Genomic DNA, 15,612 nt, shown 5'->3' with positions numbered 1-15,612 from the left:
TCGGTAACTTTTGACTAATAATCATACTAACTATATATATATATATATATATATATATATATATATATATATATATATATATGCTAAGTATTATATATGTTACATAACTAGATTCATATTTTAAAGTACTTTAATATGATGTATTTGTAACTAGAACATAACATGAAATAAATCAATGATCAAAGTATGTCATTGAAAACCGTGTAAAAAAAATATAGACCTTATAATTTGGGATAGAGGGAGTACGAGATATAACACATCGTAGTATCTAGATAGAGACATCTAGATTAGTAGTACTAGATTGTGTCATATTCCGTATTAGATTTGTTTATTTTGAGATGAACGAAGTAATCGCTTAGCTTGGCTAAAAAGTAAGACAAATAATCTAGTCTAATTTTGCTTTGGCCGTTGCTTCTTCCTATTGTTGCTGCGGTGTACAAACTTAAACTATCTAACAAAGAGTTTGTTGCAAGACACATAAATTTATTTTAAAAATTAATCGAGAGATAGATGCATACAAAAACGACATAATTATATGATATATAATACCTCTGTTTTTTAATAGATGACGCCATTGACTTTATCATATGTTCGACCATTCGTTTTATTAAAAAAAATTTACGTAATTATATATTTTTTTGGTTGTGAGTTGTTTTACCAGTTAAAGTACTTTAAGCATGATTTATATATTATATATTTACATTTACATAAAATTTTTTTGAATTAGACGAATAATAAAAACATGTGTTTAAAAGTCAACGCGTATTCTATTAAAATAGGGAAGGAGTATAATCCAAGCAAGACAGCACCAATCGGTGTGAAAACATCAAACACAGTCACAGCACAGGTGACACACTGTGTGACAACTGACAAATGACAAAAATCCGGTAGGGGAGCAATCGTACCAAAAATAAAAGAACAGAGGGTCCAAAACGGCAAAAAAAAAAAAACCGGTATTCCCCCTCCCGTCGCCTTCCCGTCCCCTGCTGCGTTTGCCGTCGCGTCGCCTGCCGTGCGGAGCCGAGCCGTACGTAGGCCGTGAGCCGACGAGGGCGGAAAAGGGGAAGGCAAACTACGCAAGGGAAACCCCAACCGAAGCAACAATTAAAAAGAGGGAAGGTGGCCGTGGTGGCCTCGCTGGGATTGGGGGATCAGAGGAAGCAAGGAGATCGAGAGACGCACCCAATCTCCCAATCGCCTCCTCCTCCTCCTCCTCCTCCTCCTCTCTCCGTCGCCGAAGATTTGCCTTGCCTCCGTCTCTCTCTTTCTCTCCCGATGGACCAGCTCGTCAATTTCATCATCCGCCCGCCCAGGTGAGAGCCTCTCCGCTGACCTCACCTCCCGATTCGTGGATCTGGTGGGGGGGATTTCGCTTTGCGTCCAGCCCCGATTTGGTTGCTGCCGGATTTGGGGGCGTAATTCCGGCGGGATTTCGTGGGTTAGTAGTGGGGCGTGCGGGACCAGGGGCTTTTGCAGCTCGATTCTGTGGAGTGTCTCCCCCCGTGTGTGGGGGGTTAGGCTTCTGCTGTGCTGCGAATGTGTGGGGGTTTCTTTAATTGTGTTCTCTTAGAAATTGTTTAGCTGAGAGTCGGTGGATTTCTCTTTCTAGAGTACTTTTTTTTTAAGCGCGAATAAGGAATGTGTGAGCTGACATACTTGCCAATCAGCTTACGTTACGGGATGCTTGTCAATCGATGTTGTAGTTCATGGGCTTATCAATGTGGCATTTCCTTGCGTATCCTTACCAGCAATGCGTGTGCATCCGTTCCAGCATAACAAAGCGTTCTACTTGACCGAATACGACGGTTTCGGGAGTAGTTCTTGCTACCATGAACTAACAAGCTAATATTGTTTTTTTGTGACCTTTTATTTCACGTGTACAAGACGTTATGTTCCTTTGAGCAACTCCCAAATTATATGTTGCTGACTTAATTAACTTGTCTGTTATATGTCGGTATATTGCAGAGCTGAGTACAGTCCAAATGATGATCTATTGGAGCAGGAATTCATGTTGAAAGGAAGATGGTTTCAGAGGAAGGATTTGGAGGTTATATGTTTGCTTCAATCTGCTGCTAAAAGATTAATAGAAACCTTAGGATTATCTACTTCTTTTTGCGTTTTAGTAATACTTTTGTATTCGTGGTTAACGTAATAAAATCTACATATTGTCACATTTGTGTCTCAAAATTTTAATACCAACATATTTTTCTTGTCCTCTGCTTCAAAAACTAGAAAAGCAATTCTTGCCTCTGGTGAATAGCACTGATTTGCACAAAAAAAATGGCATCAGTTTTTATTTCCTCTTCATTTGGTGCCCCAACCAACCGGGTTGCATTGGTTTTTGCATCTTAACGAGAAAAGAGCTTCAGCTAAACAGGATAAATTTAGTCTCTTAGATTTCTCCTTGTTTCTTTCATGGTGCTCTGGTTTAATATATGCAATATCTGTTTCAGGTTGTAAATGGCCAGGGCAAGAAATTGCAATGTAGCCACTACATGCCTGTTGTGATTCCTGAAGGAAAAGCTCTTCCTTGTGTTATATACTGTCATGGAAACAGGTAGGGGTATACTATATATTACATGTTAAATACTTGATGAAAAATATAATTACTATTGCTTATTATAGGTCGGTTGTCAGTTTTAGCAAAATACTTTTACACATGTGGCGTCCCTAATGAAGCGAAAATATAATCCTTACATATGCTAATATATTATATTCTTTGTATTTTCTAGGCATTAATTAATTGGCATTATTTTTTTTCCAGTGGATGCAGAGCCGATGCTAGTGAAGCCGCAATTATTCTTCTACCATCAAATATTACAGTCTTTACACTGGACTTTTCAGGGTCTGGACTCTCTGAAGGAGAACATGTTACATTAGGCTGGAATGAAGTGAGTCATTCTTGTACTTATAGAAGATAAATATGATACTTGTTCTTTTTTAAAACCTTCTGTTTGTACTTGTTCTTTTTTAAAACCTTCTGTTTGCTTGTAAACTTTGTGCATTCAAAGCTAGTTGAATACTTCATATTTCTTCATGTTGTCGTTCAGAAAGAAATAACCTGGAAAATGATTATAACAGCTATTAAATGGAGGGCTAGAGAGTAGAGACTGAAATATAAACCTTTCTACAGAAATCATATTGACATGCTTCTTCTTCAATTCTGCATCAGCTTGTCTCAGTAACAGCACATTGCCAGCAAGGCACCAAGCATAGATTTTTTTAGGCTAATGCAATTCTTTTACACTATTCGAAGAGCATAATGGTAGATGATATCTGTTTTTCTTTACAGAGAGAAGATCTGAAAGCTGTTGTCAATCATTTGCGGACAGATGGGAACATATCTTGTATTGGTCTGTGGGGCCGCTCAATGGGTGCAGTAACAAGGTATCTTCTTTAAATGAGTAAATTATGTTAGGATGGCATTCATCTTTAGTATTCTTTTAGGACACCTGCTATCCCAATACTTGAGCTGCTAATTGGAAAAGAGTGATGCCGATTATCATCCTTTAGTATGTGAAATATTATCCTTAAGTATGTAGCACCTGCCGCCCCCAAAAAACACCCACAGTCCCACACAAATCTCCTCACATTTACAGTCGTTGTCCTATTGTACATAATACACATCATCATTCTATATAATTTTAGCCTTTTAGTGTTTATGAAATCTGCTATCTTTATTTTTCAGTCTGATGTATGGAGCAGAGGATCCATCAATTGCTGGAATGGTTCTTGACAGTCCATTTTCTAACCTGGTTGACTTGATGATGGAACTAGTGGATACATATAAATATCCACTACCAAAATTCACGGTAAGCATCATTTGATGAAATGAACTTTTTGCTTTTCGGTGATGAAATTGTTGGTCCAGTAACTATTATAGTTGATATGTGCTTTAACTTTACTGTGCTGTTATTAACAGTTGCTCTAAACATTACTCCCTTGTGGCACCTGCTACCGTGACTGCATGATGCTTGCAATCATACTGCATTGTACCGCATAAGCTAGCTTATATAGATGTCATCCTTGGCTGATAATCCATATCTAATCGTTTCTCTGACAAATAAAACTAAACAAACAACTAATCAGGCTTTCATTGAATTAATAAATCCGTTCTTATAATCTCTTAGCTGACAAACTTGGAAACAAACTGAACTTGTGTAGAAAGCAACCTAGTCTTGCCATTGGATGATTGACCTTATTGGGGACACCCATGGCAACTATCAAGTTAGCAACTACAATTTGTTCCAATGGTGCATAAACTGTTTCCAGCCATCTGTGCATTTCTCAGAAGATTGTGACATCTGTTTTTTGGTGTTTCCAGTTATATTTAATTTGTTAACTGTACTAATTTTATTTGATGATAGATATGCTTAGTCTTTATGACAGTGTCATAAGGGTAGGCCCCATATTTGTATCTTATTTATTGTGGAACTTTTGTTTGTTTCTTAGGTGAAACTAGCAATACAACATATGCGAAAGGTTGTCAAGAGAAAAGCCAGCTTTGACATCATGGAACTTGATACCATTCAGGTTTGCTACCGTCCATATACTAAATATTGTGTTGCTCCAATGTTTTGGCTGGTGTAGTGATTTGCCCCTCCTTGTCTAGATTACACGCATTGTATCCATGGGGGAAGATTTCATTTATCATAATCTTTGACCTCTTTATTTGATTTTGATTCAGTTTGCTTTTGGTATTACCCTTTTTCTAATCTCTATTTTGTGTTTGCATTCTTATTTTTGGTTATTTTGCATGTCTTATTGAATTTTAGGAGCTTTTGCTATAGCATCTCTGTTCTTTTTCAATTTTGATGCCCAGCCCTAGATTGCTAGGTTGGCTTTCATATACAATTCTTTCTTCATTCCCCCCTTGTGCCCTTGAGTAAACAAGAGCAGAAGGCTGAATAAGAAACAAAGGAAGGCAAACCTTTTCATAGGATGTGCATGCATTTTCTTCTCCCAACTGTGAATGACACTGCAATTTTATTTGAATAGCCAAATACTTGTGTGTTGCAATCTATTCCAAACAAATATGTGACAATTTCTAAACTTAAATGGAGATATATATTTCTCTAGAAAAGAACATGTACAGTTTGCACCAAAACATCACCATACAAATAGAGTCTTATATCTATCCACAGAAGATACTGATATTCAAGTGGTGGTAGTGGGATGGCATACTGCCTCCACCACTACTATATGTTGATTTATATAGTTGAGATAATCAGATAATGCTGTAAAACACCTCCGCTCCATTTATTTGTGACAGTTGTGACCATACATCAGTACACAATTAATATCTGAAATTTAATTTTTCAGGTAGCAAAGCGGTGCTTTGTTCCTGCTTTGTTTGGACATGCGACTGAAGATGATTTTATACTGCCCCATCATTCAGACAAAATCTATGAATCCTATGTTGTAAGTTTCCACCTTACCCTTCAATGTGGACAAATGATTCCTTTGTCTGATAAGGTAGTAATATATGGTTGATTTAAATGCATCTGCAGGGAGACAAAAACATTATTAAATTCGATGGGGATCACAATTCACCCCGTCCACAATTTTACTTTGATTCCATAACAATATTTTTCCATAATGTGCTAAACCCTCCTGATGTTCCTGATGACCATTATTTCCTGACACCTCATGGAAGCCTTGGTCAGGTACTACAAATTGACATTTCTTAGAGTGATTGCAATATGTTCAACATATCTTACCTTAGGTCCTGCTGACAGGGTCATTGGGATACAGAACATGACATAGAGTATAGGTTCGCTCAATCACCAACAGGTATGATTTTGCAAACCTCGATCTGCAGTTATGTTTGGTGCATCAATAACAGTATGAACTTATGTGCTATTTGTTATGGGACAGCCCGCACAGCTACCACAGAAGATGCCATTGCGCAGTTACGTTCTAGAAGGCTCATGAGTAGAATGGAGGTGGGTATTTTCATTTTGTTATCATTCTGAACAATGCTAAAATTCTATTGTATCTTTGTGCCAGTGGTCTTGGAAGTAACCGATAGTCATTTCTGTCTGTACTGCACATGGAAAGTCAATCACTAGAATTATTATATTGGTGATCAAAATATTACTAAATAAGTTTTCATATCTGAGGCAGCAGTGATGTCTCCTTTGTGGAGGTGGAGCAGCAAAAGTAACTCATGGTTTCTTTTGATTGTTCTCCAGGTCCCAACTGGTGCCACTGCAGAAGACAGGGCTGACAGAAATGAGGTATATTCTTTTTTGCTATTTTTCAATACTTTAGAATCATATTCAAGTCATCCGTTTCTTTAAAATCTTCTACCTGATCATCCACTACCAGAATTTCACATGGTCACTGTTCTTTCTAGAAAAAAGAAACAAATGAGATGCTTTTCACCTAGAAGTGCAATGCTAGCTCATAATGATTTCCCAAGAATCATCTGGTTTAACGTGTAGAATGATTCGACACCTGCATTTTCGGGATAGTTAAATTAATATATTTTACGGGAAAAAAATGTGAGATAGGTGGTTGTTTCAGAGCAAGAGGAGGTGGCAGTGGTAAGGTCCAGACTCCATAGGGGCTACTGCTACTGCTACCAGTGTCAAGTGAGAATGGTGGGTTTGGAAGAGAATAATGGGGCTTAGGTGATGTTTACTGAAAAGAATGATGCATAGAAGTAATAGAAGGGGTTAGGGCCCTAGTTATTCGTGCATTCTACTGATTAGGACTCTGTTTGGTAGCAGAGTATTACACAAATATGTTCATATGCCAAGTTCCTAATATATCAGTGGGAGTTGTTCCTAATAAATCACGCAACTTAACCATAATAAAATAATATATTCTTTGTTGACTGGCACTGAAATCGATATAATTCAAATGAAATAATTTTGCACTATGAAAATTGAATCTCATACTAGTAATAGATATGTCGATAACTCGATCTGAAATAGAAACTACCATATAAGATTATTCACTTTTTCCAACTGAAGCTGTAATCAATACTGAGTTGTAGTGCCAATTGGATCTGAGTAGAATGGATATACCAAATACATCTTGTTCAAATAAGAGCACAATCATCCTTGACGGTGTTGGGATTGTGGCTGTAGTATCATCATTATGACACATCAGTTTTCTTTCAGTATATATGTGGATGATACAAATCTTTTGAGCTTTCAGAATATAATGCTCAGAGTATCACCACTGGCATTGAGATTGCTATTCGATTCTGTTTGTACAGGTAATGGACAGTGATAATGGTCCTTCCTCTTCTAGTGTATCTACTGCAACTCCTCCTAATGGCCGCAATGGAAGGCTCCTGACTCCAACCTCTGATGATGGCGAGTATGTGGAGTACTCATTTGATAGTCTATCAGATATGCCCTACACTGAGGAAGATGAGGATAGAGTAAGTTATACCTTAACATCCTTCAGATTTTTCACCATGTCATCATGTTGCACTACCTTTTGTTGTTTCCAAGACACCCTCGTAGACGGTTCAACATGCATAAAAACATTGTGTATCACAGAAAAAAAAGATCTAGTACTGGAGAATGGTTGTGTTGGCCTGTTGGGAGATGTGGAGCTGATTAGGCCCAATATATTTAACTATTGATAGCTTTGCTATAAGAAAATTGGATTCAGCATGTGGATGGGAATATTACAACCATCTAACTTTTTTTTTGTTGGCCAAAGCTTAACATGTTAATATGGACTTCTCTCTAAATCTTTAATTGATATGTCTCTAAATCTTAACCTGTTAACACGTGTTTTAAGAAGGATCACAATTACCGGTTGATGTTTCCATTATCAGCTGTTTATCTCTTTTTTGCTATACTGAAATGCAGATGCTAATGCAAGCAATTATGGAGTCCTTGAAGGATCTTGAACTGTCAAATACAAAAGCTGCGCAATCTGCCGCATCTGATGCTGCATCCAAAGAAAATAAAGAAAATGGTTGCAATGGTGCAACCGTGACAGTATTGGAGCCAGATGCATCTTCCACCTCGGCGCGTCCCACTCCCACAGATGCTCCTGGCAAGGATGTAACAACCTGCAGTACTAAAGCAAAGTCACCTGAAGTGCAAAGTGCAAGCAACCACACCACAAACAACGCCGCTTCTGTGAACACCTCTAGTTCCTTAGAGTCCAATGCATCAACCCATGTTACGAACGGAAAATCCACCTCGTCGGAATCTCAGAAACCAACACAGAACGCCAATGGGGAGGATGGTACAAGAGCAACCCTGGTGGTACAGAAGAGCCGGACAGGCAGCCTAATGGATGGACTGACGCACAAATGGGGTTCCTTGTTCAAGAACAATGACTAAGACAAGCAAAAGATATACGATGACGCCCGTTGACGATTTATGTTATTGTGTGTTAATATAGCCATAGAGCTGCCGCCTCTGGCCGCACATGTCCAGCTTGATTGGTTTAATTTACGTGTAAAATGAGAAAGGAAAAAGGGATATACTGTACAAGTGGTGTATATATACAGCTAGGATGGTAGTGATCCCATTGATTGTGTACCATGTGTCTCTCACTCAGCACTGCGTTGCATTTGGTGAATTGGCAGGCTTTTGTTACTTGCAAATATGGTGTGAAGTGGGTGTGCGTGTGCCAACTCGTTGTTTCTTGCAGCTGTAAATTTTTGACGGAATGATCATTTTTTGCTCCAGCTGTGACAATTTGGGCCATTACGTTTACACCTATATAAAAGACTGGAGCCAAAACTGGATAGTATTGAATTGTAGATTTGTAGCTAAAATGAGCATTTTCAGATGGTAGTTACCCAGTTTTTACTTATTTTTATAGTGTTGACAGGAGCCATGATGTCAGGACCCGACATCTTGGTGGGTCGTCATCCCGTTAAGTACCAGGGATTTTTTTTTCTTCTGACCGCTGATGTGTACTCGCTCTGTCCCATAAAAATCAACCAGTATCAGATGTGACATATTTTAGTACTATAAATTTGTCGTATTAGAATATGTCATATCCTATTTTTTAGACGGAGGGAGTAAATATATAACTAGTGACATTGGTAGCAGGCTGATCACACCCCTATTGGGGCAAAAAGAAGGGCAAAAAGAAAGTTTTGAACCGGGAGATATTAGCTTACCATTTACTCACCCTTTACTCATTGCATCAGGACAGGCAAGAATTAATTTCACACGGTTACTTTTCTCAACGTTTTTAACTTAGCTTCAATCATTACTTTTTTAATATTATACATGAAAATTATAACAATAAAAAAATATTATGAAATCATGTTTCCAGTGACAAATATAGCGATATGAGTTCTCGAATACAAATTGGTACCGTTCTGAACATACTAATGGTTAAATTTTAGAAATGTACCAGTATTATTTTTTTTTAAAAAAATGCTAATAGTGTGAATTATATATGGTCACAACTTGCGCTTCTTCCTCTCCTCCTTTCCCATCCTCACTCTACCGCTGCCGAACCAAGCCATCGGCAAGCCGCGGATGGCAGTGGCGGGGCAACATCATAGGGCGTGAGATAAGGGGTTGTGGTGAAGGTGGAGTTTGGCGCGACGGTCGGCAAAGAGCAGCGCAGTGCATCGAGGCGGCAATCGACGAGGAGTGGCGCGACGCATAGAGGTGGCCATCGGCAAGGTGGCACGGCCAGATCCGGTGTTCCCTTGACTGGATCTGGCGCCTCCTAGCCTTGTTCGCAACATGGAGGTTTCTCGGTGGCGGTAGTGGCTGCCGGACGAGGGATTCCCAGCGCCGTAGTGGGGTTGGCTATGACAATGAACTTGGTGGCAGCGATGAGTGCCGGTGGTATTGGTCGGAGACAGGAGCTAGTCCTTCGTCCCCCTCCCTTTATCACCGATAGCGTGGGCTGGTGACGGACAGCGGGGGGGGGGGGGGGGGGGGGGTTTGCCCTCCCTTATGATGGTGGGCTAGTTCATGCACATGGTGACCGCAGTGGATGATTGGTTCGGCGACGACAGATAAAGTTGGCGGTGGTGGACGTTCTCAATGGCGACGCCCTAGGGGTGGCGGCAACAAGCGAGCTCCAGCGCCCAGATCTGACTGCGCCCAAGATAGGATGGCAGAATGGTGGTCGTTGATGACAGGGATGGTTGACGGTGTGATGGTCGTCGGCTCGCCTAGCACAACGGAGGCTCTTAGCAGCGAAGCCTTGGTGGAGATGGCTGCCAAGCGAGCAAGCGTCGATGCCAAGATCTGACAGTGGGTAGGTGTGGACAGTGGTGGAATATCTTTCTCGAGCTCATGGCAGTAAAGGTAGGTGCTCGTCGTGCTGCATGGCTCTGAGATGCTCTAGGAACGGCGGAGGGTTCGACGGTTTGTGGAAGACAGTGGTGATGTGGAATAGCGGCTTTTTGGCGCACTAGGGGCGTTCAGAATGCACCGGTGGCGTAAGGGGATTTGGACGACAACGGCGAATGGCACGCATGATAATTGATGGCAGATGTTGGTTGTGACATGCAGGGGTGGAGATGGTGTGGCGACGGACAGTGGGGCTTAGTTTCGGTTCTCCCTTTCCTCTTGTGTTGTCAAAAAGAGTATGCCGTATTTGAAGTTTGAAACTAAGTCTTCTAGTAGTTTTTTTTTTGTGTGTGTTTTATGTTTTCCTCTATGGAGGTGTAGAGTCTAAGAACTTGTATATGTTTTGGCCGTGTATATCCTTCCTAGATATATAAGTTGGATTAATGAAAATCCATTATTAAAAAAACAATATGGATTGTAGGATGTTAAGGCCTAGTTTGAAAGGGCTTAATGAATGACGATGGATTATCTTATTTTGGTATATAATTTGAGGGTACAAACACAAATAAATATCAATTACAAATAAAAAAGCTGTTTAAAAATATTTTAAGCAATATGTATATAGATTTTCTTTTTTTTTAAAAAAAACAATCACACACTTTATGAGCTCTGTAATTATGCCCGCAATAATTTCTAATCTATAATCTACAAGTAAAAAAAAGAGCAGAGGTAATACTAGACTCCATGCATTCTGTATATTTACTTTACTCTCTAAGATAGAGTTCCACTAAATTATGGATTTCAGGATAGGGATATCAGTACTACATATTTTCAGGCATAAATAAAGAATAAACCATGCTCACATTATACAAACTTGCGTGATAGATGTAAATAGATACAACTTACCAATCATTCGTCCCGATGCATCAACTTTCCTAGTCCATTCAAACCCAGGCTAAAACATTCCATGCAAACAGAAATAATCTATGCAGTACACATGTAAGTTTAGGTATTGAACCACATGCTTGTGTTATGCACTACTATAGCAAATTAACTGAACTAGAGCAAATAGGAATACAAAATCCCTCAGATGCAACTGAGTTTTGGCATTGAATCAGTACAGAAGCTACTGCTTGATTTTAATTCTTTAGTGCTTGAACCATCATAAAATAGCCGCAAAGATTAAAAAAAAAACAACAACACAATATATAGAGACCATCATAGTAATTTGATCCTTCCACTTTCACTTTTGTACGAAGCTGCTGCATTTCTGCTGTCTAATCAACATTCTATAAACAACATCATAATGTTCTCTCATTACACAACTGTAACCTAGAGTATCAGCCAGCTTGGGCTAGGATATAGACCTAAATTTCATCAATGAGTGCCACATCGAATCATTTTCACTTACGTGCATTGTTTTGGCCCGAGTTTGCACGAGATAAGCAAGTCGTTCTATCTACTTCACGTAACATGTGAGTTTGTGCACTGTGAGTGCAATTTACTCAAAATAAATTGCATCATCATCTTTTTGTGATACTCCGTGGTTTCGAAACTATTAAGATTCAGATAGTTGTATTGCATAGTTTCAAATATAAACAAATCACATTTTTTTTTTGTGTGTGTGTGTGGGGGGGGGGGGTTAAATTATGGTGTTCCATAGTTTCACTTGACAATTTCACTTTAAATTCAAATTTAAAATTTGGAGCCTTTAAGTTTGTGAACAAAAGTACGAGATTGGTCCTCCACAAATTGAATCATGTGCATGAAGTTGTCACAGGCTCACAGCGACTGCACAACAGCAGCTGGAGTAACACAAAAAAGGCCATTTTTATCACTATGCCATTCATATGTATTAAATTATCTCTACTCTTTCTGTTCGAGTGATTTGAACATTTTCACATCCAGGTATAATCCATGCTAACACCAGGACGTGTTCTCATTTCAGCTATAAATAGCAAAAAAAATTCAAATATGTATAAACCCGTCACCGTTCTCATCCAAAATTATCTACTTTCCCGATAATTTCATTTTCATTAACTCCATTCCCGATCAGTGAGATTTTGCTACGCATTGTTATTGATATAAAAAGATGGCTATACCTTGGATGCGAGTGTGGCCATGGAGCACTGCAATGGCATCGCCGCCGTTGGGCGCTGGTTGTCCACCAAGCCCAAGGTTATCTTCGTGCTCGGCGCCACCGCCACCGGCAAGTCCAAGCTCGCCATCCGCCTCGCCGCGCGCTTCGACGGCGAGGTCATCAACTCCGACAAGATCCAGGCGCACGACGGCTTCCCGGTCATCACCAACAAGGTCACCGACGAGGAGCGTGCCGGCGTCGCGCACCACCTCCTCGGCGGCGTCAGCCCCGACGCCGACTTCACCGCGGAGGACTTCCGCCGCGAGGCGGCCGCCGCCGTCGCCCGCGTCCACGCGGCCGGCCGCCTCCCCGTCGTCGCCGGCGGGTCGAACATCTACGTCGAGGCGCTCGTGGCCGGCGGCGGCGGCGCGTTCCTCGCGGCGTACGACTGCCTCTTCCTGTGGACCGACGTCGCGCCGGACCTGCTGCGGTGGTACACGGCGGCGCGCGTGGACGACATGGTGCGGCGCGGGCTGGTGGGCGAGGCCCGCGCCGGGTTCGACGCCGGGGCGGACTACACCCGCGGCGTGCGCCGCGCCATCGGGCTACCCGAGATGCACGGATACCTGCTGGCGGAGCGCGAGGGCGGCGCCGGCGCCGAGGACGACGACGACCTCCTCGCCGGCATGCTCGAGGCCGCCGTGCGCGAGATCAAGGACAACACGTTCCGCCTCACCGTGTCGCAGGTGGCCAAGATCCGGCGCCTCAGCGCGCTGCCCGGGTGGGACGTCCGGCGCGTGGACGCGACGGCGGTGGTGGCGCGCATGGCGGAGGGCGCGCCCCACGGCGAGACGTGGAGGGAGGTGGTGTGGGAGCCGTGCGAGGAGATGGTCAGCCGCTTCCTCGAGACGCCCGCCGCCGCCGCCGCCGTCGTTGCCAACGGCAAAGTCGACGTGAACGTCGGCGACGCGGCCGCCGGCGTGCCTGAGGCTGCCGCCGCCGCCGTCGTTGCGGCGGGTGTGGTCTAACTCTAAGTAGGATACGCGGCGACGGTGCATGTTTGCATGGTGGGTGGCGGCTCATGTTGCGGTTTTGGGTTGGCTTTGGCGTGGCTGGGCCAGGTGGCTTGCAATATTTCATTATTTATTTATTTTTATTTTGAGCTGCAGTGATATGAGATTTTGAGTGAGAAAGGAGAGGGAGGGAGACACAAGTATCTTTGAGCTTGTTTAAGCTTAGTGTTACAAGAGATTATTTTGTTATGTTTTCAGAATATATAAAATGCTAGCGCCTCTAGTATAATCGGTAGTATTTGACACCGCACAAAATAGTAGAGAATGCTACGCAGCGTCAAATATTACCAGTTGAGGGAATACAAATTCTAAAGTGTTTACTTGTCTTTTGATTTGAAGTTTAAAACCAATCGAAATTCTTAACTGTCTTTTGAAATTCGAAGTGTTTTCTCCCTTATTAGGGCCTGTTCGGAACAAAAGGATAAAAAACACAGAAATATGATAGAGCGTAAATTGGAAAGCTCAGGGACTGTAAAACTTGAGCTGTTTGGAACAGAGGAATGCTAGGGGATAGATACACAAGCACACAACTAATGTGAAGGAAAATTTCCTTTAGGAGGAACCTTATTTTTCTTTGTTTCCTTTTAAAGTATATGATTTCAAAAAACAATATTTGGAGGGAGAGATGTCCCTCCAAACAATTTTTAAGAAAAAAATATGAGCGTGTTGGAGATTAAACACGGAGTTCAAACAAACAAGATTTGGAGGGAGAGACGTCCCTCCAAACATTTTTTAAGAAAAAATTATGAGCATGTTGGGGATTAAACACGGAACCTCAGGGTTGAAATCATACATCTCTTGTCACTGCACTATCAAGTACATCTCAAAGTACAGAGTTTCTCAATGCTCTTTTCTTTGATCCAAACAACATCATAGGAAGATTTTCCAAAGGAAACTAAACCTCCACAATTCCTTTAAAATTCCTTTGATCCAACCATGCCTTGGTTACTGCATATTTGTTTTAGTATAACCTTATATTGCTTGAAACTAAACTTCCCTTCTTTTCATACTACCTGACAGATTGTTAGTTCTAAGAGTATGCTTATCTAACATGCGGATTATAAGCCATAGACAATTTTAAAATTTCGATCTTAATTTTCGAATTAATTTAGTTTTATTTCTTATTTTCAGCCTTAGTTTTTGAAATGCTAAGACTAGAAGTATAAATTTCTTACTAGTTGCTTTGGTCACGCGTTGTTGGCTTATAAACCACAGCACACAAGAGGAAATTATTTATTTGTATTTACAAATCTGTACCTTCAAGTATTCTTAGTTTACCGCACGGTGGCAAAGAAATGGAGAAACCAAACAAAACTGAACCAAAATCCATATCTTTTTTATTACTTTGTTAAAACATGGTTGGGATTACCGCGCACCCATTGATAAACCCGATATGGAAATAACAACCTGCTTAATGATTAATGAAGGGAATCAGATAATCTGATGTAGAGAATTTCTATATCAGAGGAACGTCCTCACCGGATCGTCGTCAATTCTGCATCCAACGGGCAACATCGTTTCTAACCTCTCCTTGTTCGGCCTTAGCTCAGACCAAGTCCAGGGAAACGCTTTATACCGAATGTCCTAAGAAACGGAAATATCGAACGTCTCGTCTACCCTACGGACGAACCCTGTCACTGCATCATACATGCTTAGCTGTTTCTTTTCATTCTTTCCTCCTCTCTTTAAATATTTTTTCTTCTAAATTACTTATCCGATCTACGAACCGGTCACACCGTTGTATTCGTTGCAATTAAATTTTTACAACAAGATATCATATGATTATATTATATCAAAAGAAAAATATGTGTTTCAAACTGTTAAAATAAAATGTTCCATACGTGATAGTGATATATTTCAATGTGCGTCTTCAGTGTGTTTCATAAAATTCTTAAAACTACCTGCTACTACTCTCTCTCCACCTCATCTATGCACACATGCATGTATTTTAGCAAGCTTCAAAATAATTTTTCTCTTAAATTATTTATCCAATCCATGATCCGATCACATCATTATATTTGTTTTAATTAAATCTTTACAACAAGATATCGCATGATTATATTTTGTTAAAAGAAAAACACATGTTTCAATCCGTTAATACTTGTTGTTTCATACGTGACAGCGACATGTTTCAATGTGTATCTTCACTATGTTTCATAAAATATTTAAATGTTTCAGTTGCTAATTTTTTTTGTTTTACCATATCTCTACT

The 15,612-nt window shown here is 40.7% G+C and overlaps 2 protein-coding genes across 2 annotated transcripts; both read left to right on the top strand.

The window, feature by feature from the left end:
• Nucleotides 1-1,136: 1,136 nt before the first annotated feature.
• Nucleotides 1,137-8,668, top strand: LOC4332880 (uncharacterized). Its single transcript, XM_015777212.3, has 14 exons — nt 1,137-1,313; nt 1,966-2,047; nt 2,454-2,557; nt 2,765-2,891; nt 3,293-3,387; nt 3,689-3,812; nt 4,453-4,533; nt 5,323-5,421; nt 5,511-5,666; nt 5,739-5,793; nt 5,878-5,945; nt 6,195-6,239; nt 7,229-7,396; nt 7,836-8,668. The coding sequence occupies exons 1-14, from the start codon at nt 1,276-1,278 to the stop codon at nt 8,316-8,318; spliced, it is 1,725 nt and encodes a 574-aa protein (XP_015632698.1). The 5' UTR covers nt 1,137-1,275; the 3' UTR covers nt 8,319-8,668.
• Nucleotides 8,669-12,368: 3,700 nt separating this feature from the next.
• LOC107275347 (adenylate isopentenyltransferase 3, chloroplastic) lies at nt 12,369-13,623 on the top strand. Its single transcript, XM_015774823.3, has one exon. The coding sequence runs from the start codon at nt 12,369-12,371 to the stop codon at nt 13,353-13,355; it is 987 nt and encodes a 328-aa protein (XP_015630309.1). The 3' UTR covers nt 13,356-13,623.
• The last annotated feature ends 1,989 nt before the right edge of the window (nt 13,624-15,612 follow it).

The sequence above is a fragment of the Oryza sativa genome, chromosome 3, assembly GCF_034140825.1.
Source record: "Oryza sativa Japonica Group chromosome 3, ASM3414082v1".
In the NCBI taxonomy this organism is placed as follows: domain Eukaryota; kingdom Viridiplantae; phylum Streptophyta; class Magnoliopsida; order Poales; family Poaceae; genus Oryza; species Oryza sativa.
This window is presented reverse-complemented; position numbering and strand designations above follow the sequence as displayed.

Coding starts and splice junctions, on each gene's coding strand:
- LOC4332880 (XM_015777212.3), top strand. CDS start 1,276: ATGGACCAGCTCGTCAATTTCATCATCCGCCCGCCCAG. Junction 2,558..2,764: donor ATATACTGTCATGGAAACAG/GTAGGGGTATAC, acceptor TTTTTTTTCCAG/TGGATGCAGAGCCGATGCTA. Junction 2,892..3,292: donor TTACATTAGGCTGGAATGAA/GTGAGTCATTCT, acceptor TTTTCTTTACAG/AGAGAAGATCTGAAAGCTGT.
- LOC107275347 (XM_015774823.3), top strand. CDS start 12,369: ATGGAGCACTGCAATGGCATCGCCGCCGTTGGGCGCTGGTTGTCCACC.